This window comes from Seriola lalandi, unplaced genomic scaffold (assembly GCF_002814215.2).
Source record: "Seriola lalandi dorsalis isolate HSWRI2012SDOR001 ecotype SW California unplaced genomic scaffold, Sedor1 jcf7180002054474, whole genome shotgun sequence".
Lineage (NCBI taxonomy): Eukaryota > Metazoa > Chordata > Actinopteri > Carangiformes > Carangidae > Seriola > Seriola lalandi.
Genome location: NW_019525027.1, coordinates 2496716 through 2520359, shown reverse-complemented (window position 1 = coordinate 2520359; position 23644 = coordinate 2496716). Strand labels below are relative to the sequence as shown.

The following is a 23644-nucleotide window of genomic DNA, read 5'->3' as shown; positions in this document are numbered from 1 at the left end:
ACCAGGAGGCTATTTATAGCTCTGCCAAATACACCTTCTCCACAGTCACTTGCTCTCAGACACTGGCTACCACTGATCTGTGTACAGTCCGCACAGACCGGAAGACAGACGTCAGACAGACATACAGATACGGTGAGAGAGGAGCAGGACAAACAGGATCCAAAGCTACGACAAGATGAAACACACGTTATCTATCCTCCATAAGTGTTTTGTTCCAGTAATGGTCTACGTTATCACCTCACCCATCTGAATGTAAAAAGATCAACAACATTTTTAAGGAACTGATTGGCATCAAGCCCAGTCTTCTTCTGTCCTCTGTTCCTCAGGGTGTAAGGTTAAACGTAAGGATTTGTTGGAGCTTGTGTGTCGGCAAATAGATTCTGCACATGAAACAGTAACCAAATGTTCCAGCAGGAATGAATCTACAGGCTACAACATCAACACTTTCTGAATACCTGTGGTTAAAAATAAAAACACACGGTGGAAACATGAAAATTAGTGCAATTGTTTCAATTCACTTTCAATTCACAAATCCCTGTGACAGATCCCAGGGATTTAAAATGCTGTGTGAAATGTTTTCCCTCAGTAACTGTCAGTCTCAGGTATGACATCATGTCGTCTAGTTTTTGTAAGTGGGTCTGAAGCGTCCGTCTGAAAACAGAATCCACATATGTCACATGTATTACTTTGATTCAGTGTGCAGAAAATCCTATGCACAGAAATAACATTTGTGGCTTTGAGAGAAAGGGTTATGGTAGTAGTCTGAGGTACAGAAAAACATTTGAATGATTTAAAAGTGGTTTTGGAGCTGAGAGCGGATGAGTTGTGACCTGGCGTCGTGCACATTCTGAGCACTGTCCCTTTTCCTCTCACATCAAATGAATTGGGCTGTTGGACAGTGTTAAGACACGTGCACTGCAAAGCATGTGTCAGTCTGCACTGTTCAGATCATCTCTTATCTTACTTATCTCGCTGTGTGTCTGTCTTTCTCTTCCTGGTATAATCACTGTAGTGAGACTGATGAGCAAATCTGTGTGATTTTGCTAATCTGAGCTCAAACCCAAATTCCCACCAGATTATTTAGATCCACATGGAAAATAAGCGTTTCTGTTTCATCAATCGACGTTTCTACTCTGTAATACTATACATATGATATTTTTTAGCGGCATGGCTCTTGACATGGCAATAACTGTCTGTTGGTTGATCACACCACCATTGTGGTCAAGACTTAAATATCTCATTACTGCAGGTATTTTACATCAAATCTTGTTAATTGAGTAAGAAGATAATCAAGATTTTTGTTCATACTGACCTTATATGATAATTTCATGTTCTTCTGTTGACAGGAAGTAGTTCCATCCTACCTGGCGACATCACCCATCATGTCAACAGGGCAGGAGTTAATGGAATCCCAGCTGGGGAGGGGCAGTTCTCGTCACCATGGTAGGCCCTAATAAAAAAATAAAAAAATGAATTTGTATTGTATTTGCATTTTTTTTTTTTTTTTTATGTTTTCATGCTACTGTCTCGCATCACATAGACACCACCCCGTGCAGCTCACTTCCTGTCCAGAACCTGGGACCTCAGCAAAATGATGGAGCGATGACCAAGAAGAGGAGGAAGAGGAGGCGGAAGGCACGGCCAGAGGGAGGCGGAGGAGGGAGGAGAGAGGAGTGCGGGGAAGAGTTCTCGGAGGATGAGGACATGTTTACTATTGACTTGAGCTCGGATGAGGAGAGAGAGGGTGACGACAGCAGGTGTGTGTGTGTGCATGAGAAAATGTGTGATTGTGTGTTTGAGGCTTTCAGTCATGGCAAATGCAGAAATCCCTTAATATTTCCAGTGTTTCTGAGCCAAAAGATTATGGGCTTTCCTCTCTCTGTTAGAGGAGTTTGAGGTGCCTTTTTCTGCAGGTCATTGTGTTAGTGTGTGTGTGTGTGTGTGTGTGTGTTTGTCAGAGAGAGGGAGGCTGAAAAGTTATTAAATGATAGTGAGTCCGTTCCATTGCTGTGATAAACAACCTTCGTCAGCAGTCACAATGTTGTTTGTGAGGCTGATGCACGAGTGCCAATAGCTCTCTAATTGTGTTAAGTGGAGAGACTGCGTGCATATGTTTTCACGCATAAATGAGTGTGTAAGTGGTTGTTTCTAAAAGAAGGGCTTGTGCATTTGCACCACCCAAATCAGTAGACAGGAATACAAAGAAGTCCTGTAGACTGAGGACATTCTGTTAATGCTCACATTGGAAAATGTCCATTTTTAGCTGTGCCAGCTATGCAGCTCTATGGATGGCAGTGTCGACCAGTGTAATCCAGACTGAAATGTCTAAACAACTACTGAATGGATTGCCATGACGATTTGTACAAACATTCAAGTACCGGGAAGATGAGTTGAAATGACTTTAGTGATCCCATGAAAATCATCTAGCCCCACCCTCAGGTTCAGTGCTTACACTTATAACCAAATGCCAGTATCTCTTATTCTTGTAGGGATTTGTGCTTTAATTCTATTTAAGAAGTAAGGGTTAGACTCGCCGAGTTCAGAGAATGATTGTATAACAATCAAAGTGTCAGCAAACCATCTGTGTCACAGCCCTTGAAAACTTTAAATCTTAAGTATTTCTCAGTATCATTAATTATTCATGACTAAAAAGCAACAATCAAACCAGTGAGAAGGGATCAGGGGAAAAAAAACAGAAACCGTCATTTGGCAGAAAATTGTGTGTTAATGACAGAAACAATTATTCAAAGTTAGAAGCTGCTTGAGAAAATAAGTTGTTAGGGCCTTTAAACCAATGTTCCTTTAATTTTATGTTGCCTCTGCCTCACTTCAGTAAAATCATTTCAGTGTATCAAATCACGTGCTTAAAAAAACAACTTGTATGAGCGGAGATTTCATGCGTGAGTCTGCACGTATGTGCATGCTCGTGTTTATCTGTGTGAAGCCCAGTGAAAACCAGCTCTGCATGTTGGACGCGCTCCAGGGATTTGTCCTGTTCCCACAGTGTGCTCTGTCTCTTTGAAATAATGGCTCGCAGTGCCGTCCTTACTGCAGGGGCTCCAAGCTTTTTTAGGAGGTTTGCCACATGGCGGGACGTGAAAATTCCTGAGACCCTTAAAGACGTGCAAAAATATGTGTCTGCTTCTTGTTATGCTTCATACTGTACTTGATGAGAAAACACTGGTTTTGACTCGTGGTCACAGTCAAACAGGCTGCAGATGTATTAACAGGTTGTTAATGTTGATTCAGGACATTTTATGAGTGTAAACAAACCATGTTTTGCACTGTGTAGTTATAAAGTATGGTGTGCGCACAATGCGTGAATATTGTGTGTGTGTGTGTGTGTGTGTGTGTGTGTGTATGTATATATGACTGACATCTCCCTGCATATGTATGTTTGTGATCAGACCGATGTACGGTGATCAGGGGTCTTCAGCCATCACCCACACACACCCCAGCACTGATTGGACACGTTCAAAGAGGTATTCTTCAGACACAGAATGCACACACACAACACAGACACACACTTTCTCTTTCGCACTCTTTCTTATTTATTCTGTTCATATTGTACAATGCATTTTAATACATTTTCTGTCCTCACAATAAGCAGATGATAATCATGATTCACTGTCTCTCTCTTTCCCACTCTGTGTCCTCTTTTCTCTGTTTTTTCCTGTCTCGCTGTGTCTTTTTTATCTTCCTGTAGTAATGTGATTAAGGACACTCTCTCCATCCCTCCACCCTGTGGTCTGTCCATCTCTTGTCCACAGCAGACCTCTCACTACTCTGCCCTTGTTAGGTATCACCTTCAGTTTTACGCTCTCTGAATGCTGGCAATGAATTAATGCACTCATGAGGGAAAAGCACAGGAAACAGATACAATTGGTCGGAAACTTAAAAAAGGAATTGGGAATATTATGATTTCTGTTTTATTTTATTTTAGTATTTTGAAGTATAGCATGCATGATTACTGTTACTTTATCGGTCAAACTGATCTACATCAAGTGTCCATCTCTCTCCCAGCAGCCTCGATGATTCACGGTCATCAACACCAAAGAGCGACTCAGAGCTAACCAGTCAGTTTAAAGACAATCTTGAAATGTTATGGACCTGGGGGGAGCTGCCACAGGCTGCCCAGGTATCCACACACACATCTCACAGAAAAACATCTCATTACTTCCTTTAATATTTAATTTATTTTATGCTAAGCTAAGCTAATTGGCTGAAGGTTCCAGCTACTTATTTTACATAAAAACATGGTTATATATATCTTCTCACCCAAAGAAAGCCAGTAGGCGTATTTCCCAAAACGTCAGACTATTTTTCATTGATTTTTCATTTGTTATCACATAAGAAAAATATTTTTTCATTAAACATTATGTAAATATGAAGAAATAATGTCTTCAAGGCAATAAAATAAAAAAATATACAAATGTGTAAAGGCAGATTTTTTGCAAGAGGGAGAGAAGGAAGCCAAGTGTGAAGGAAGCGATAGACTTACATAGATACAGATGGATGTAGAAATAAATGAGATAAGTGAAGAGGGGAAGGCCAGAGAGAAACATAACTTGAGTACAAAAAAACAAAAACAAATATTTTGCGAAAAATTTTGATCTTTGTCTCCGTCTCTCTCATACAGCCATCCTTCCTGACTTCCCACATGAAGCAGGACCCTGCTACAGCAGTGTCTATCCCGGTGTCAGCCAGCACTCACTTCAGAGCCATCAATGACACCGGACCCCCTTCCCTCAATCTCTATACCCCGCAGCCGGGGGAGAGCACCACTCATGCTGGGGACAAGCACACTGAAGGAAGCCAAAATGGAGCCAGAGATAGAGTAACTGCTAAGACTGAGGACATGGCTGAAAGAGAGCAAGGTATTAATATGTAGGACAAGCATTCTCTATATCTGCGAAGACATTACCAATTGTTAACTGTTAAAATAGATCTCTGGAAAAATAGCAAAAGACAGGAGTCATTTAAAGACAATGTCTTTAGAGCCACAGCTGAAGATGTCTGCAGGTTGTAAACAGCTCAGGGATCTGTAACGTCTCTTTAGTGACCTCCAGTGGTAATTCTCTGAAATTCATGTTTTACAAATGTGACTTTTAAATGATTCAGGTGTCACATGTTAACTTTTCCATGGATAAACCATAAATCTACAGGACAGACTGATTTGAGAATTGCAGCATCCTAGCAGGACATCCTAAAGTTAACCTCATGTAACTCTCTCTGTAAATCTCTGCTATTTCTCTTGTCCTTAGGGACACAGGTGGAAAGTGTTCCATCCTGTGCAGAGATGGAGGGTCTCACAGCCTGCTCAGTGTCTCCCAGGATTCTCCCTGATCATCTGGACGAAGGTGGGAATAGAGAAAGTCCCATCAAAAGAACTGATTCACCATCCAAGAAGAAAGGTATTGGGACTCTTATCTTTAAACAAAACAAAGGATTTTCTTGAATGGAAAGCATCTGTATGCCTCAATATCATTTTTTTTCCCGCCACTGACAAAGAGCGATATTGTCCCTTTTAGAAAAGAGAAGCCAACACCTAGGTGCTGATGGTATATACCTGGATGACATTACAGAGCTGGAGCCTGAAGTTGCTGCTCTCTACTTCCCTAAAAGGTACTGTTACAAATATATATATGCACAGCACATGATGAGTATAAAACATGCCCCCCCCCCAAAAAAAAAATATACACGCTACCTGTATATATTGCTCTCATGTGGTGTAATCCAACCTCTGGTGGTCATCAAGGTGCTCAGTAGAGTTGACTGTTTCTCTCTCTGTCCTCAGTGACGGAGGCAGCAGCTCAATGAAAGGAGACTCAGAGATGATGATGATGGGAGTGCGGAGCGCTAATCAGTCCCCGCAGTCAGTGGGCAGCAGTGGGATGGACAGTGGCGTGGACAGTTTGTCCGACCAACTAGGGGACCTGCCTCATGTCGCCATCTCTTTGTGCGGAGGACTAACTGAAAACAGGGAAATCACAAGGGGTAGGTTCAGGAATGAGCAAGGGGACGTTGTAAGATGACACTGAACACAGACATGTAACAGCGGGTTCAAGACTTACACCGCAAAGAATATAAGGCATATTTAGCTCATCCGCTGCATAAAAGAAAATGAAACTAGCCATCATCTATTTCGCATCATGTTACATCTGTAAAGTGATATGCATTTTTTAAAAGATCAATATAATATTTTGAACCAGAGGACCAGAGATAGAAGGAAAAATATTAAGTTATAATGCTGCTAAACTTTTGTGTGTGTGTGTGTGTGTGTGTGTGTGTGTGTGTGTGTGTGTGTGTGTGTGTGTGTGTGTGTGTTTCACGACACAGAGCAGTTCCAGGAGAGGGCAATTTCCTACCAGCAGTTCTCTGAAAACCCTTCTATTATCGATGACCCTAACCTGGTGGTCAAGATAGGAAACAAGTATGTACTACTATATTCAATGTCCTGGTCTGTGTTAAACATTTCAGCTGAGTGCAGAAACTATGACAGCCATCTTGTAATTGTTGTTTTAAAAGTCTGCACATATTAATAAACAGTCTTATTTTGTTTTGTCTGCTTTTTCATTTTAGTAGACCTTGTCCAAGTGAATGGGCATATTTACATGTCAGGCAACAATTTCATGATTTAATACCCTTCAAAGTAAATTACTGAACATACAGACATGAGACTGTTATTGATTTTCTCATCAAACTCTTGACAAGAAAGCAAATTCAAATTCAATCCATTTCTTTAAATAGCTTCATCAGCACAGACATAATTACTTTGCTTTAGAATCAAATTTTGTCAGCTGTTTTTTTGCAGATACAACTCTGAGGTGTAAAGAAGTGCTTATAGCGCTCTCTGTCATCTGATGCAGGTACTACAACTGGAGCACAGCAGCTCCCGTCATGTTGGCCATGCAGGTCTATCAGAAACCTCTGCCGCAGGTAAGACCACCGCAGTGATACAAATGTCTTCTATTATCATCAGCGGTGGAGGAAGTTTTCACATCTTAAATCAAAGTAGCAATTAATGTATAAAAAGCAAATACTCATTATGCAACAGAATGGATCCTCTCAATTTTGTATTATTATATCTTATATTACTGGATTACTATTACTGATGCATTACTGTACAAACAGCATTTTCATGTTGTAGTACTTTATATTCTGTTGGGTAGTTTAAAATATAATATAAGAATGTTTTTGTTTTATTTTGTTTTTGGTCTGAAACAGTGTCTTTTTTTTGAGCTCCTGTTTTTTTAATGAATCAACTACTACTACACATGTCTCGGGTTATACAGCATAGTGGGTCAAAAATTCAAAATTACAATATTATCTTGTTAAATAATTTTAATTTGATCATATTGGTGTTACTATGTTATTTGTCAGATGGTGTTTGGTGTCCATTAGTGTTGTGCAACCCGCTGCATCACACCCCTGTCCAATCCAGAGCATTTTGCAATTAATGCTCCTTAACCTAATGTTTCACTTTGGTTCAGTGTTTTCATTGTCAGCATCCTCTCATTACCTCATGAAAATTCAACCAAAGGCTACCAAATAAAGTGTGTTCACTTTTGTTTCTGGATCTCATACTCAACATTCAACAATTTCAGTTATTGTTGTACAGAATATTTATTTGATTTTTTACAGCAAACTCAGTAAACAAAGCTGACAGCACTGTTACTGGTGGATACCCAGTCTGATATGCCTTTGGTTAAAATTGGCTCTTGATGAACACACTTGGGGAAGCTCACATCAAAGCTTCCTGTCTTGTACCACAGTGAAATATTGCTTTAAATGGAACTGCTCTCCTAACACTTTAATGATGTCATGTTCTTATCCCCCCTTCTTATTTTTCCCTTTTATTTAAATATTTTCTTTCTCCCACCATCCGCCCGATGTTTATCTGTGCTAAGTGTTGGTGTTTGAGTTATGTGTTTTCTGCCTTTGGCCTCTTCTCATACTGCCTCCCTGGTCTGTTTGGCTCCAGCCCGTCCCAGCCTGTATGATGTTTTCTGGCTTTGCTTTGAGTGTCTTTGTCTGTCTTTTTTTGTCATCATTTCCCACCATTGTCAGCCTGTCTATCTGACTCGCTTTGTCCTTGTGTTGTGTCTTGTTGCATTTTTTTCCCACTTCAAATTTTGATAAGTCTTTTCCTTTCAGGTTTTACTTTAGATCCTTTGCTCTTTGTTTGTATGTCATCATGTTTTCACCTGTAACTGCATTTTTTGGCGAGTTATTTGGATTTCAGTGTGATTTGACATGTGCTGTTGTACATTGCATTTTGGATTTCAAATTTTTTGTGCTTTCCGTTCATTTGTTGGTTGGTTTACCTCTGTTTTCGGCTTTGGTTTATTTTGAGTTTTTTCTTCTGTTAGTTTTGAGTTGTATGTGCATGGTTGTCTCCAGGCCTCAGTGGAGAACATCATGAAGGAGAAGATGCCAAAGAAAGGAGGACGCTGGTGGTTCTCGTGGAGGAGCAGGAACAGCGACTCCAAATCAGTAAGTATACACACATTATTAGTGAGATTGTCCCTAGCCTTCAGTATATACAGTGTACTTACACAGTAAAGAAAGTGAGAGTGGGAGGGGGCATAAGTTTCAGTTGATTAACTCAGTTGTGACCTTTGACCTCTGTGCACTTCAGGACTCAGTGACGGATGCGGGGGACCAAGGAGAGAGCTCACTCACTATGGCCTCAGTGAACAGGTGACTTCAGAAGTCTTTTTTTTTTTGTTCTAATTTTTAAATCGTTAAATCTCCACATTTCTCTCACAAACACTCACATTCTCATCAGTTTTTAAATACCAAATTGATCGTCTTTGATTTTTCAGGATGAAAGATGAGTCATCCTCGAGTGATGAGGACCACAGATCATCTAATCAGATGTCAGGATCCTGCCAGTCAGAGCCCCTTATGAGCTCTGGCAGTGTCTGCTATAAGAAGACTCTACGGCTCACCTCAGAGCAACTGGTATGTTGTCCTACAGCTGGTTTCATTGGCCTTAATGGGGGAAATTCCTGCAGATAAAAAAAAGCAAACAAGTTAGTTTGTGGCAGCTATACAGCTCTCTAGTGACATATAACATATCTCTCATATGGTTCACTATGAAACAGCAAGAATGTGAGCAAAATAAAAATATCTCTGCTTAAAAAACATGGATTGTTGTCTTTACTTGGACCAGTCTCAGGCTATGAGTCCCTGCATTGGAAAAGCAGAGGTGCGATGTGGAGCACCTTGCACCATTTTTTAAAAAAATGGACCACAAGAATAGAAGCATGAGGCTTTACAGGTCACATTTGTATCACTGCAAAAACAAGTGTGGGAATGAAAGATAGGTGGCTACTTTTACTGTACCTTTAAATGAAGGAAGTTATTTTCACATTTTAATAGGGAACCAGAACAATGAATTTTTTAGTGTCCCCTTTTAAAATTTCTGATGTTGCAGAAGATCTTGTTACAAATTCTGGACTACAGTAGAGTGTGAGGAATACCCCGTAGGTTGTTGTGTAATTGTATGTGTTCCTTGTGTGGAGTATGTTACAAGACTATCACTGAATGGAAATTTCAAGAAAACCTTTGAACCTTCCTTATTTCAATCTGTGTGTGTTTGTGTGTGTGTGTGTGTGTGTGTGTGTGTGTGTGTGTTTGTGTCTGTGCTTGCCTCTGTATGCGCTGTGTGTTGTGTGTGTTTACAGGCTAGCCTGCAGCTGAAGGAGGGTCCTAACGATGTGGTGTTCAGTGTGACCACTCAGTATCAGGGCACCTGTCGCTGCCATGGCACAATCTACCTTTGGAGCTGGGATGACAAGATAGTCATCTCCGATATAGATGGAACCATCACCAGGTAAGAGACAGCAAGTTAGCCACCTATTGCAGATGGCCAGTTCAGTTTTAGCTGTTCACCAGTAGATGTCGCACTTTACAACAATTTGAGGTTTGGTTTCTCTTTAGTACATACAGTATGTTAAATGCACTATGTTGTAAGTGGGATGGTCATCCATATCTGTTAAATGAGCTCTTCACTACATCTGCACTGTTTGTGTGATGTTGCCTCTCTCGTGTGGCGTTGCAGGTCTGACACTTTGGGTCACATCCTCCCCACACTGGGCAAAGACTGGACGCACCAGGGTATTGCACGGCTCTACCACAGAGTTAGCCTGTGAGTGCTGCCTTACAGCCTGCACACAGTGTACAGAGTGCAGCTGTAAGGAAATCTGATGAAATCAGCTGTTATAATAAAATATCACTCACATTCGTTTATTTAGTTCATTGTTTATTTTCCTTTAAGTAAAATAGAAAATATGTTTTATATCTATCTTCCTCAACACGACTGGTTATAATTCTCACAGTACACAGCTAAGCACAAGCTCTCTCTCTGTCACAGGAATGGATATAAATTCATGTACTGCTCGGCGAGGGCCATCGGCATGGCTGACATGACGCGAGGTTACCTGCACTGGGTCAATGAGAGGGGAACCATGCTGCCAATGGGGCCAGTGCTGCTCAGCCCCAGCAGTCTGTTTTCTGCCTTGCACAGGTCAGACACACTCCATGTGTATGACAAATCCCACGGAGAGTAATAAGACTTCATGTGGCCTTGAAGCCAAAAAAAACAAAACAGAAAATATTTAGCTTATAATAATAGCTTCTTTTTGTATTATGTATGCACTTACACAGAGATAGAAAAGGCAGGGCGTTCTGCTGTTGTAATGTAGAATATATGATTTCACTTTACATACCGCATGAACAACTAGGGGTTGAAATAAAGATTTGCATCTCTCAGCTGTTGCCTTTCAAAACCCCCACTGAATGGACAAAGACAAATGTGCAAAATCTTAAGAAACAAATAAAAACAAATAAAAATATGTTTATATTATATGTTGTGTTTATACAGGGAGGTGATTGAGAAGAAACCAGAGAAGTTTAAGATCGAGTGTCTTACAGACATCAAGCACCTTTTCTACCCAAACACTGAACCTTTTTATGCTGCATTTGGCAACAGAGCTACAGTAAGTCTGCTACAAACACAAACACACACACACACACACACACACACACACACACACACTGAGGACTGCATTGACCCTTAAGAGCCCTTTTTGCCTGTTTATGTCTGTGTACTATTTGAAATCACATTAGTTGTTCATATTTTGACCTCATAATGTTTATATTTGTGACGCTGATCATTTGTGTATGTGTGATTTCAGGATGTGTATTCGTATAAGGAGGTGGGTGTTCCTCTGAACAGGATTTTTACCGTCAATCCCAAGGGGGAGCTTATACAGGAACATGCCAAAACCAATATCTCTTCGTAAGCTACATTCTCCGTTTCTTTCGATTTTCCTCCATGTAATCTGACTCTGCACACATGTGTAGACAGATGTCTGAATGTCTGAAGTCTGGTTGTATACATACATTTCAAATCTGTAAATGTGTGTGTGTGTGTGTGTGTGTGTGTGTGTGTGTGTGTGTGTGTGTGTGTGTGTGTGTGTGTGTACGTGTGTATGTCTCCCTCTCAGCTATGGGCGTCTCTGCGATATGGTCGACCACGTCTTCCCAGTCCTAGTTAAAGATGAGGAAGCAGACTTCCCCTGCTCTGACTCTTTTGGCCAGTGCAACTACTGGACCAAACAACTTCCTGATGATACCAACCAGGAAGAAGAAGACCCACAGCCCCTTGAGACAAGCTGAGGAAACCCCATTGAATCCAGAAGCGAGATTGCTGTCCGCCAACCTACAACGCTGTGGTCAGTGTTTTGTGATTCATCATGAAGCCGCAGACCAGATTAAGAGTGAAGATGCTGATTGCTTTAGAATCAAAGACTTATCTAGGAACTGTGTGGGGAAGACGTATATGATAAACGAATTGAGCTCTGTGGCGCCTTCAAGGCTCAAAGATGTTACTTAAGATAAGTAACTGCAACTACTGATTCAAAATAGATGAAGGTGTTTTCAATATTCCACATTAACAAATCATTGCGCCATCATTCAACAGTGAGAACACAAGCAGTCCCCAAAACTCACACCATAAAACCCCAAGGTAGGAAGCCATATTACAATGAATCTATGGTTGTGTTTAAGATGAAAAGAAAAAGGACGAACAAACCTCAAAAAGCTGCACTAATAGCAAAAACACAGGAAACCATAAGACTGCTGTGTAAGAAAAAGAGTTAACGAAAAAAAACTGGTGGTTGTGCCTGAGGCTCAACACAGGATCAAAAAGTCACATATCATACATTTGCAAGGGTACTGACTCACAACACACACAAACATCAGTAACACTTGTAAAGGCATAACACTGACAATGCACAACACTGCAGAACACAAGTATAGCTGTTACCATTCTCTACTTCATCCCACACCACTCACTCACTGTATTTCCACTGGTGAATAGAAAAGCTGCCACACAAAACACACGCTGTGTGTGAAAGTTTCTGTCAGGGATGCACCAGTATAGGCTGGTATTAAATCTGTTTTTCTGAATTTTATATAAAACACGTCCTCATAGACGTGCCTATCTTCAAATGAGTCCCAAAGCGTTGGGTAAAGTTCACTAAAACATGGGGGCTTGTCCATGTAAATTGACAAAGTGCTACTGAAGCAACCCTTCCAGATTACATACACTACCAGCGTCCATAGCAGATAATAAAATATAAATTACTTATACAATTCAGCTTTCCAAATCTCAAATCAGCCTCTTGGTGCATCAATCATTTTTTATACTTTTTAGGAAAGAATACTGGCTTTTTTTAGCCATTAAATGTAGTCGAGACTCCGAATCTTAGCTAAAGTTTTATCTGACCCAGGTATGTGGCTGTAGCCATTTTTCCTGGCCTCAAGTACAGCAGATACAGCACAACACTTTGCACACGAAACACCACATTACGTTACAGTGAAACCATCTGGAACACGCAACAATTGCACAGATATTGTATCCAGTCACCTTTTGTGTCCAAACCTCTCTGCAGGTCCAGCTAAATGACTGTGGTGTTTTGACCATGCTACTGTGAAACATGTGGCTCGAGCACATTTTCTAACAGGTGTACAGTGACTATACTCAAGCTAAATGCAGGACAATGCAACTAACTTCAGTCTGTCTCTTTTTATAAGCACGAATAAATTAACTCCAGTGATATGCTAGAATGTAGGACATAAATCACTCACATTGTGTGTTATTGTAATGACTAACGCTCATCAATGCAATCACTGTGTAAGCTCATACAGGATATGGTCATGTATTTTGAGTTTTGTGATGTTGTCACTGCACAGATCAGTATACTTTTATGTAGAGCACTAATCTGCCCTGTAGTGGAGAATTAAATGCAGTATATTTAGATGCTGTGAGGTTTTCGCTTCATAAGTGCATCTATTTTTTGTTGTTTGTATATATTTCTTTCATTTATCATATGTTTATGTTTTCATCCACTGATCAAATAACATTTACTGTAATGCATTTATGGGAGATGGAAGCCTGTTTATTTTTACCACATGTATAACTTAAAATGGGGGAAATCACTGTAAATAATGAATAATGTTAATTCTTTTGACCATACGAAGTGAACTTTAAAAAAAAAAAAAAGAAAAAGCTTTTGAGAGCTGTCACATTTTCTAAAATACTTTGTTACTGGTACTCATTTAAATGCATCCAACACAATAAATCTCTCTATTAAACCAACTGTCACCTGTTGCACTAAGAGGTGGCGGATTCACCATTTGACCACTAAAGCAATAGATCAACATGGACTATATTAGGAGAGTCAATAGGTCGGTTGTCTCTTTCCTGATGTAATGTCAGCTGTTAATCCTATGACATTTTGTTTCATTTGCTGCCTCTGGTTTATCATTGGCATTGAGATGGCTAGTTACACAAGGTGCAAACTATTTGCACTTTTTGCAACATCAAGAAGAGCATCATCAACCCATGTAAAACCTCCTCTGTTTATGTTATGATTTTAAATCATCTAAAAAAAAACATTTAATCTCAAAGTATTTCAACAAATTTTTGTTGGAATTTGCAAACAATATTTGTACTCTGATATTTATGTCGTATATTGAAAAAGGGTGAAATCAAAACACTAGAAGACTGTTAACAAGACCTCTGATTGATTTTGACTAAGTCTGTTATACTGTTCATACATAGGATAGAAATGTCTGATGCTGTGATTGACTTTACGTAAAAGGAAAACTAATCAGGAATTTAAGTGAATGATGTTCATATGCCTTTGAAGAATCCTGTGCTATTTGTGTAAGGGGAAAAGATGCATGTTGTTGTAATGCTAAGATGCATATTTATGTGTATGTAATGACGACTGTCTTGTCACCTAATCTTTGTAAGGACGTACACTCTATATCGCTTAAAAAAAAGATTAAATCATTTGGCTTCCCTATGTCATAATTATAAGATAATTTCCCCACATTTATGAGATAAGAGCTGTCAATGCTTTGACATAAATTAGTAGTTTTATTAGTATCATGCACCAAAATGTTAAGTTGTAATTAATCAGGCCAAAAGCGCTGATCTATTTGATCTGTGTGAGGTGGGTGTCACTTATCATAAAATCCTTCTGCTATATTTTTCTCACCATTATGTGACAATTTCTTGTAATTAGAGTATAAAGATCTCCCATTTATAAGATCTCATTTATGAAATATGGAAGTCAAAAGTAAGAGAAGATGATTTTTCTTCTTCATGAATGCAATGTTCTTCCCAAACTTTTAGTAGAGTAAATCATCTTTTTGATGGTTATCACCTAATTCTTTCTGTGAAAGATCTATTAAAGGTCTTGACTAGTTATCCAGTCTGTCTCTGTTGACATGAATGTCGGTCCAGTTTGCTGTCCTGTGTAAATGTAATGTTTTGGGAACTAAGCTTCCAAGCAGTGTGCAGTGCAAGCCATTGTTAAAAAAGCAGTTTGAATAAATCTGTGCAATGGACAGTTTTCAATAAACTCAAATTTGATTGCTACTTAGTGTTACACTTATTTGTGTGTGTGTGTGTGTGTGTGTGTTTCTTTCTTTCTTCCTTTCACCTCAGACATAAAGATGAACAGAAATTGCATTGAGTAGTATCCTCATAATGCTTTCTCCATCACTGTATTTATGGTTTTATTTAACTCTAATCAACCAACCTCATGCCACTGGAAGATCGTTAGCTGTTAATGGATCAGTTTTTCTTCTGGTGTCTTTATAGTTCAGCTTCAAGGAGAGAAGGAAAGGGGGAGACAAGGATGTAAACGACATGAAGGAGGAAAGGAAACATTTAATCAAAGTCAAACCCCTTTCCCTGTGTTCCAGCTGTCTCCCTTCGCTATATTATCCTGTTCCCTCCAAACGCAGACTTCTCTTTTCCCGCCACCTTTTTTGTTTTAAATCTCAATTCCATTTCATAGATGAGAAAACACAAAAGCACACATTGTGTCAGTTTTGTAAAAACAGGAAATATAGTCTCTTTCCTTTCCTTTCTCTCTCTCAAACGTCTTAACCACATTCCTTCTACTTCTCCATTTCAGCCCTGCCCCCTTGCAACCTAACACACACAAACACACACACACACACACACACACACACACACACACACACACACACACACACAAACAGGGAGGGAGGGAGAGAAAGAGAGAGAGAGAGAGCTCGTCCTTCCTTTTCCCCTCCTCTGTGTTATCGCTGGAGTGAAGGAAAGGTGGAGTCTCTTATAGGAGTTGACCAATTTGGTCCTCATTCAGAGATTTCCAAAATCATTTCTTTTCAAAGGTCACACACTCCTGCCAAGCAAGCAATTAACACAAGCAACTATTCTTATGCGGTGTCTTTTACAGTTACTTACAAGTGCATTACAACTCATTTTAGGTCATGGGGCTAAGAGTAAGAGGACAGTTTTGCTTGACGCAAAAGTTTGACAACAGAACTCAAGCTGTCCTAATAATAATAATATTTTGTCCACCCGTTTTATGTAAATGAGGGTAGGTTTAATAACAGGAACACCTCTTGGTGCACTGCAATGCAGTTCAACAGCATCACAAACAACATCCTCCAAAATGATGGTGCAGGAGAGTTGATTCACCACCTCTCTAAAACAGTTTCAACACAAAAAATGATCATTATATCGTTCATGAAGTATGTTGTATTATTTCTAGTCAGATATACCTAACAGACTCGCAGCTGAGTGTCTTTCATAATTTCATTGATGACTTGTTGAAGACACCACTCTTTACAGCAAATCACTCCGCCATGCTAAACAGTTGCCAATGCAAGAAGTAGTTCCTTTCAAAACGACGTTAAGGGCATTTTTATATGAATACAGTTTCTTCAATAATGTCCACCATCACAGTAAACAACAATAAAGTAAGTTCATCCACAAATGATGATTAGCAATTGAAATCTCTGCTCTCAATCAGCTCAAGTCCAAAACAAACCGATCGTTCACAGATCACCCATCAGTGTTACGCTGCTCCAGATGTGAACATAGTGTGAGTTATTACTCGAGCAAACACTGGACTACGGCACCGACTACACAGCTGCACAAGGTCTGGCTCTTCTTTTGTTTTTTACAGCTTTGCCTGGGTTGCGACACTTACAAAATAATGTGCACTATTATAATGGTCACTAACAGTAAACAGTCAGCTCCGATTCAAGAAGTATGACTTATAAACACCAAAACTTGTTTGCAACTTCAGCCGATTGTCGGAAAAACAGATTGCTTGATGTCAACATCAGGATTTGTTGGAGATAAAGTTCATCTAACACAAAGATAAACCTCAGATAAACCTCTTTTCTATCCAGCCTGTAACATTATTCCACTGTGCGTCCTTAAGTCCGTGGGTTTTCATATTAAGAGTTTTTTTTAACAAGGTTAAATGTAGCCTATGCAAGTGGTATGTTCTAAGATAAATTGGTATCTACCGCTGTAATGGACGTTTTTACACCTTGTTTTACATATGGTAAAAATAACGGATATTTTTTAAACGACTTCACACCCCATGACTCTCAGCCATATGCTGTTAGAGCTTTGTGGGAGCTGTAGGCCTAGTTTTGGAACACCGTTTAAATGAAAAACATATGACTTTTGTGATGTTGATAGTTGTAGGCCTATGTGTCACACAAACAAGTCGTTCTGATGTCGTAATGTACACTGCTTGCAGTAGAAATAAATCAAAACTAATTTCAAACTAAATAGGCTAATTTACATGAAATCTGAATAAAACAGATAAAATTGTTCAAATGGAGTTTGGATCTAGAGGTGATTTTGCTAGACTGTGACTGTTCAGCTTATCCAGGAATAGACCTATAGATAAATTTAGACCTAACTTGACTCATTTTAGTGTAACATGGACGCAGCGAATATAAGTGAATGCCCATGTTAATGTTTCAGTCTATGTCTGTGTGTTTGTCCATAAGATGTCTGCTGAGCTCTACTGTATGGGTGGACCAGGTGGGAATAATGCAAGTCTGCAAAGCACCACAGTGGGGGGCAGCAAACCTTTACACCGCTTCATTAAGGGGCAACCGAAGATTATTGGCGTGAGACACACACACTCACACACTCAAATTATTATTTATCAAATAGTGCTTATGATGCATATCTGTATTTCCCCTGTTGACAAATTTAAGATCCATTTAAAGTCACAATTCATTTTTCTATTGTCAGAGAAAATAAAAATAAAATAAAATAGAATTGCAGAGGTCATGTTAGACATTGTTTTTGATTCCCTGTCAGATCATTGTGCTGGTATTGGGCGCCTCCTTTTTTATCCTTTCCATTGCAATAGTGGGAGACAGCGCTGGTCAACCTATATGGACAGCCATCCCGCCTGGGTTCTTGCTGGGAACACTGGTTGGTAGAGACGATTGTTATTTATATTATTAATCAGTGGATCATAGCAGCATGTGGAGTCAGAATCTTACTCAACTATTTATTTATTTTTTTTTATATTCTGCCAATTTATCAACTGACAAATAGTAACAGTTTATACAGGATTTGATCAAGGGCTGGTTGTAATTTTAACTCACTTCAGAAGTTAAGCACCATCAATTGTCCAGTTTATAAAATCTATTGCACTATTTTGGTATCTGAAAACATTTTTGAGAAAGATAATAATACAATGTTTCTCCTCCTTTTCTTACAGTTCATGATATGTGGGATTCTGTATATTGTGACAGACCACAACCCAACCAAGAAAACAGTAAGTATTGTATTATTTTTGAAGTGATACCGGCAAGCTTTCCAAGAAGGACCAAGAGAGCTCTGCAGATAAGACAGTAGATTAAAAATCCCATCCAGACATGCATTCAGACATATAAAAATAGTTTGACTGATATGGTTTTTCCCACTAAACATTTGAATTACTTGTTTAAAAGCTCTTAAAAGTACATAAAGCTGACTACAAAATCCACAATTTATTTAGGTGTCAATCAGTCACTCTATTGACCAATGAAACATAGTATAATTAACTGATTTGTTTGCAGAGCTCCCATCTTGTCTATATAGAGTGGTAAGAAAACATAAGTCAATGCTTTGGAATTACCTCCATTTATGTATGAATGTATCCAAAATATGGTCAGGTCTTCACCCAAGTTACAATAATGAACAAGCACAATCTAATTTATCTAATATCACACAAATCATTGTGTTGTTTTTGTCCATTTTGAAAATATCATTCAAACAGATACAGTGCAGGTTGAAAAGAGTATGTCAACTCCTCAGTCAACGACATTAACGAAAGCTGATTGGAGTCAGGAGTTGGGATACCTGGAGTTCAATCGATGACCCATGAATGGATGGGTTAGAGCTACTTTGACATAAAAAAACATTTAAGCATTTTGAGCTCGCTACTTACAGGAGGCATCTGCCAATGTGAACTATGCCTCTCAAAAAAGATCTCAGGAGACTTGCAATCAAGAATTGTTGATTTGTATAAAGCTGAAAGAGTTATTAAGTCATCTCAAAGAGTTTAGATACTCATCAGTCCACAGTCAGACAAACTGTCTATCAATTGAGATGATTTAGTTCTGTGTTTACTATCCCTCGAAGTGGGCATCCAGCTAAGATGACTCCAAATGTGCAAATGCAGAATGATCAGTAACGTAACAAATAACCCCAGAGTAACAGCTAAAGGCTTAAACGAGTCATTGGAGCTGGTTCACATCTCTGTTCATAAGTCTACCATACGCAAATCGTAATATTAGCTTAAGGACACTGTGTTAGTCTACATTTGTGACTTAGACAAAGATCAGATCATCAATTAGTGCAGAAAACCAGGTGAATTCCAAAGGGTTCACATACATTTTTCGTGCCACTGTACTGTATGAAGTATTGCCAATATTTGTAAGTTTCTGTCTCTTTGTCCTTCATCTCTCTCTGCTGGTGTCTACATGTAGGTCACCATATCGTTGGCTCTGAGTGTTGTGACAATACTTGGGATATTTTGGACTATTTTGCACATCCTGCCCGAATTAATACACAGCCACTACGTCAGGCACTATGACTTTCCTGAAGATGATACAACAGAGAATGATGATTTAGCATGGAGATCATCTCATGAGGTGATTATTTGTTTCACATTATTTTTTGTTTCTCTTGAAAGTAGTGTCCATTATAATCTTGACGGCAAATCTAAAGCAAGTTTTAGCTTTTAGATTTCTTTGTTGAATTAAGGCTCGTAAACGACATACAGTTTGTGTATCTTGGTGTCAAAAACTTCACCCTCAGATGGTCAGCCTTTCAGGATTTGTGACACTTGAGGACCGACAAACGATACATTTTAAATATTTAATTTGTTGTTAGCTCAAAGCACATTCATATATATCATAGCATCCAGCATAAAAAAGATAGTATTTAAAAAGCACACATACTCCAATAAAAACATTTAACACTGCTTGAACTATTTAATCAATAAAATGTATCCTAATTTGCATCCAAATTTAACGTCACATCTCTATCTCTCTATTTTTTTATCAATTTGTATAGTTGTTAACTGAGACACAAGGTCTTCAGTATTAATTTGATAAATTAGACATTATGAAAAAAAAAGAACATAATATTTCCCTAAAAGCTGGTATTCAATTACTGTAACAGCAAAGTAATGCTCACCACTCTGCACTCTGAGTTTCTATTCTTTTAACATTAATAATGTTTTCATACTATAACTCTAGTTGCTTCTTTTTTCCATACACTTGATCTATATATTTTCACATTAAAAGCCTACTTATAAAAGGAAGTCTGCCATACATTAAAGTCTGAAACTTCTGGAGTAAGTGTTGAGATTCATTTTAGAGGCAGGGTACACCAGACCATCACAAGGCACAATCACTGACAGCCATTCTCACCTTTGAGTAATGTAGAGTCACCAGTTGACCTAACCTGAAGGCAAAAGGAGAACATGCAAACTTCACAGAAAAGGCCCCAGCTGACCAGTGAGTTTGTATCCAGACCCTCCTTGCTGTGAAGTGACAGTGTTAACTACTGTACAATTGTACCCCCCATAACACTGAATTGAGACAACAAATAAACAAGGAGGAATTGTTGAGTTTGCGTTCACTGGGAAACAGCAGTTTGCTGTATTTTGCCTGTAGTTTTCTGTTTTCCTATGATTAACTCATGTTTTAAATGATGTATTTATTTAATATCAAACAATTTAGCCACCACACATTATGTTTGAAAGATGATAATCATCTGAAGGTGTAATACATTTCAGTGTGGCCCAAATATGTGTACACAAAATTTCATTTCATTTAATTCAAATCAGTTGTATGTTTTTATCAGATTTTTAGATGTGTGTGTGTGTGTGTGTGTGTCTGTGCGTGCGTGTGTTTGTCTTTGTCTAGGCCATGGGATTGGTTGTGGAGGCGACCTTTGTATTCTACAGTTTTGTTGGTGCAATTATTTTCATTGTAATGTCAAGTCTGGCCGGCGCTGCTCTGCGTTCCACAAACAGCCAGGTAAAACCACATAAAAAACACACACATCACACACAGTGCTGAGACCTGTGTGTGACCCACTCACTGAGAGACCATGTCACAATATTTGCTAGGCTTAAACAAAGTTGCAACATGACTTACGACCAGTTAAGGCAACCATGAGAGTGCTCTTCTTTCTCCTCTCTTTAGGCCATTGTAGTGATGACTACTGCGCCACCTGAAACTCCAGCTGAATGACGAGGACAAGACGGAGGCCTGCAGACAAATTGTACAGAGAGAAGAAATAGGAGGCATACAAAGACAGCAAAATATTTCTCTTAGTGGACAACATAATACTTGACTCCTAAATACTACCCAGTTCTCACTAGCATGTTGTGGTCATTGTAGACATTGCAATACAGAACGTATATGTATATGTGATGTGTTGCCTTGTGGTGTTTCTCTGATCTATTACAATAGTTTTTCTTTTAAACATTTGCCACCAGAATCACCTGGATGATGGCATCCAACTTTCCCCACCGTATAGCGTATTAACTGCTACTTACTCTGCAGTCTGGCATTTGCTGACCTATTTTCACATTATGTTTATGTGACTACACCACAGGAAAAAAGTCTGGGTGAAACCAATGTCCTCCTGAGATTGTTCAAAAACTTGTGTAGGTTTAATTTCTGAAAAGTAATCAAGTTATGAGTCATGGGCAGGCTCAAACTGGGGTAAGGATGCTAGTGCTCTTGTCACAGTACCAGATTAAAAAACAAAAAAAAAACATAAAGGCAAACTTTGTAAATACTCATTTTGTATCATCTTACATGGCGCTTTATAAATGGGCTATATGTCCTTTACTAATACCTGATAGATCAGTCATGAGCCAATATTGAGAGAACTTCCTCTCCGACTAGTGCTTATGCTCAGTCAGCATGATATTATTTGCTTCGTCTTAAACCACTCCAATGGATCAGTTTACTTCCAGACTTCTGAATCACTTCCCACCTCTCCAATTTTTCAGCATTTCAAATAGTGTATTCCAAATGGAATTCAGTCTTATTATCAGGCAACTGTTTGACTATTAACCATTAATGACTAATTAACATTTATAATTCCAGAGGCGTTACACATTTGTGCTTTTGGCTTATAAAACGAAAACTCCTTGAAAGTATTTGGTTTGCCAACATGTTAAAACCATTATTACCAAATGGAAACATACATTTTATGAGTAGAGAAAAAACGTTTTATATTCAAACAACAGAGTGGGAAAGACTAATGTGAAAATATAATGTGAACAACTCCAACCACAAACATGTCACCTCTGAATAACTGTTTTCTGTGTTTTTACGATCTGAACGATGTGATCCTTTTCTACCTTCCACCTGTCCCTTACGGTAGAAGTTTGGCAAGTTTTGGCAGAACATGCACAGAACATCATGGCTGCCCTTGGAACTTTTATTTATTATTTACCATGTCAGCTCATGTTTCAGCAGCACCTTTGTTAAGTACATGCACTGTGATACTCAATGTACTGTACTACCTCACAGGGGACAGCATTTGAGACACAGAGAACAGGGAGTGCGATGTTTTTTGGCACCATATGTTTGCAAAAGCCTTTTAGGTGACATTTTGATTTTGGATTCAATTTACCAAAATAAAAGGAAAACAGACTAAAAGTTAGAATACATTCGTCTGTACAGACTAGACTTGACAGAATAGTTTCTGGTTCTGTTTTTTATTTTATTTAATATTGTCATAAGAAAAAAGGTCAATTTCACATTTTCACTTTGAGTACAGAATAATAGAAATCAAACGTGCATACAAACACATGAAGTTTATGTGTTCATAACCAAAATATAGCTAAGAAAAAGCAACAAAAAATTTATCTAAAATTGAGTCCATCACATCTTGTCAAATACACACTGTACATTAGACATACATAACAATAGATCTAAGAGGAGCTTTCTCTATCAATTTTAATTTAAAAAAGCAGTTGTAATTAATCTCTAGTTTCAAATGTCCTCTAGATTACACACCATATGGACATGCATAAATTAAGGAATGGAAATGCCATTAAAATTGTTTTTGTCATATGATAATTACATTTGCCATTTGCCACTTTATGAGCACAGTTTGACAGCCTACACAGTCCAAACAGGGAATATGAGTCTCATCTGACATGTGAAAGACAACTGGTAACTGTTTAGGATGTACTGTGTAAACTCAAGAGAAATACAGTGTGAAGTAACTTCATACATAATTTGCAAGTGTTATATCTCTGTGTATGGTGGACTGTGATCAAACTGTATTCACCATGGTTTGAGACACTGTCTGTACTCTGTTTTGGGTTTGCTGAGTCACACTGAGTCCTGCTGACGAAGCAGGTGCCTAAAAAAAGTATCACCTCAGGAAAAACAGTATTCACAATAGTGTAATCATCTTTGCTATAGTTCTGAAATGTGGAAATTTGTGGTTATGGATTTGCAACTATCAGCTGCCAGTGAAAATATAGTCTATAGTTTATCCTTGTGGTTAATTACACTGGAGTGCCTACTGATTACGGGTACTCTATAGCACTGAATGGAATGGAGTCATGTGTGTAAATCTGGCCACAAATTAGCTACCAACATTGTGTTAACATGTTATGGTAGGAAGATGCATTAAAATGAGAGTACATTATGTATGTACTGTATGTATGTATGTATGTATGTATGTATGTATACCTCTGGTCATAATTTTCTTTTTATT

The 23644-nt window shown here is 38.7% G+C and overlaps 2 protein-coding genes across 6 annotated transcripts in view; both read left to right on the top strand.

Annotated features, from left to right (window-relative positions):
- Positions 1-14962, top strand: part of LOC111659124 (phosphatidate phosphatase LPIN1-like) — a 28251-nt gene extending 13289 nt beyond the window's left edge. For 2 of the 5 annotated variants that reach the window (XM_087175547.1, XM_023411956.2), the window contains exons 4-23: positions 1347-1443; positions 1541-1757; positions 3408-3482; positions 3707-3799; positions 4024-4138; positions 4640-4877; positions 5265-5414; positions 5532-5625; positions 5798-5997; positions 6340-6433; positions 6870-6939; positions 8404-8496; positions 8642-8703; positions 8829-8967; positions 9693-9841; positions 10070-10156; positions 10382-10534; positions 10892-11006; positions 11205-11308; positions 11517-14962. In XM_087175547.1, the coding sequence (XP_087031673.1) occupies positions 1347-1443; positions 1541-1757; positions 3408-3482; positions 3707-3799; positions 4024-4138; positions 4640-4877; positions 5265-5414; positions 5532-5625; positions 5798-5997; positions 6340-6433; positions 6870-6939; positions 8404-8496; positions 8642-8703; positions 8829-8967; positions 9693-9841; positions 10070-10156; positions 10382-10534; positions 10892-11006; positions 11205-11308; positions 11517-11688 (2517 nt within the window). In that variant the 3' untranslated portion in view covers positions 11689-14962. Of the gene's footprint in view, positions 1-1346; positions 1444-1540; positions 1758-3407; positions 3483-3706; positions 3800-4023; positions 4139-4639; positions 4878-5264; positions 5415-5531; positions 5626-5797; positions 5998-6339; positions 6434-6869; positions 6940-8403; positions 8497-8641; positions 8704-8828; positions 8968-9692; positions 9842-10069; positions 10202-10381; positions 10535-10891; positions 11007-11204; positions 11309-11516 lie in introns of those variants that run through there. The other 3 variants (XM_087175548.1, XM_023411957.2, XM_087175546.1) reach the window with 2 other exon arrangements.
- Positions 14963-16404: 1442 nt separating this feature from the next.
- LOC111659161 (uncharacterized) lies at positions 16405-21689 on the top strand. The gene is made up of 7 exons (XM_023412009.2): positions 16405-16520; positions 17392-17514; positions 17711-17827; positions 18120-18176; positions 19372-19536; positions 20818-20931; positions 21100-21689. Exons 2-7 carry the CDS (start codon positions 17392-17394, stop codon positions 21145-21147), a joined length of 624 nt encoding a protein of 207 aa, XP_023267777.1. The 5' UTR covers positions 16405-16520; the 3' UTR covers positions 21148-21689.
- The last annotated feature ends 1955 nt before the right edge of the window (positions 21690-23644 follow it).

Coding starts and splice junctions, on each gene's coding strand:
- LOC111659161 (XM_023412009.2), top strand. CDS start 17,392: ATGTCTGCTGAGCTCTACTGTATGGGTGGACCAGGTGGGAATAATGCA. Junction 17,515..17,710: donor GGCAACCGAAGATTATTGGC/GTGAGACACACA, acceptor ATTCCCTGTCAG/ATCATTGTGCTGGTATTGGG. Junction 19,537..20,817: donor CATGGAGATCATCTCATGAG/GTGATTATTTGT, acceptor GTCTTTGTCTAG/GCCATGGGATTGGTTGTGGA.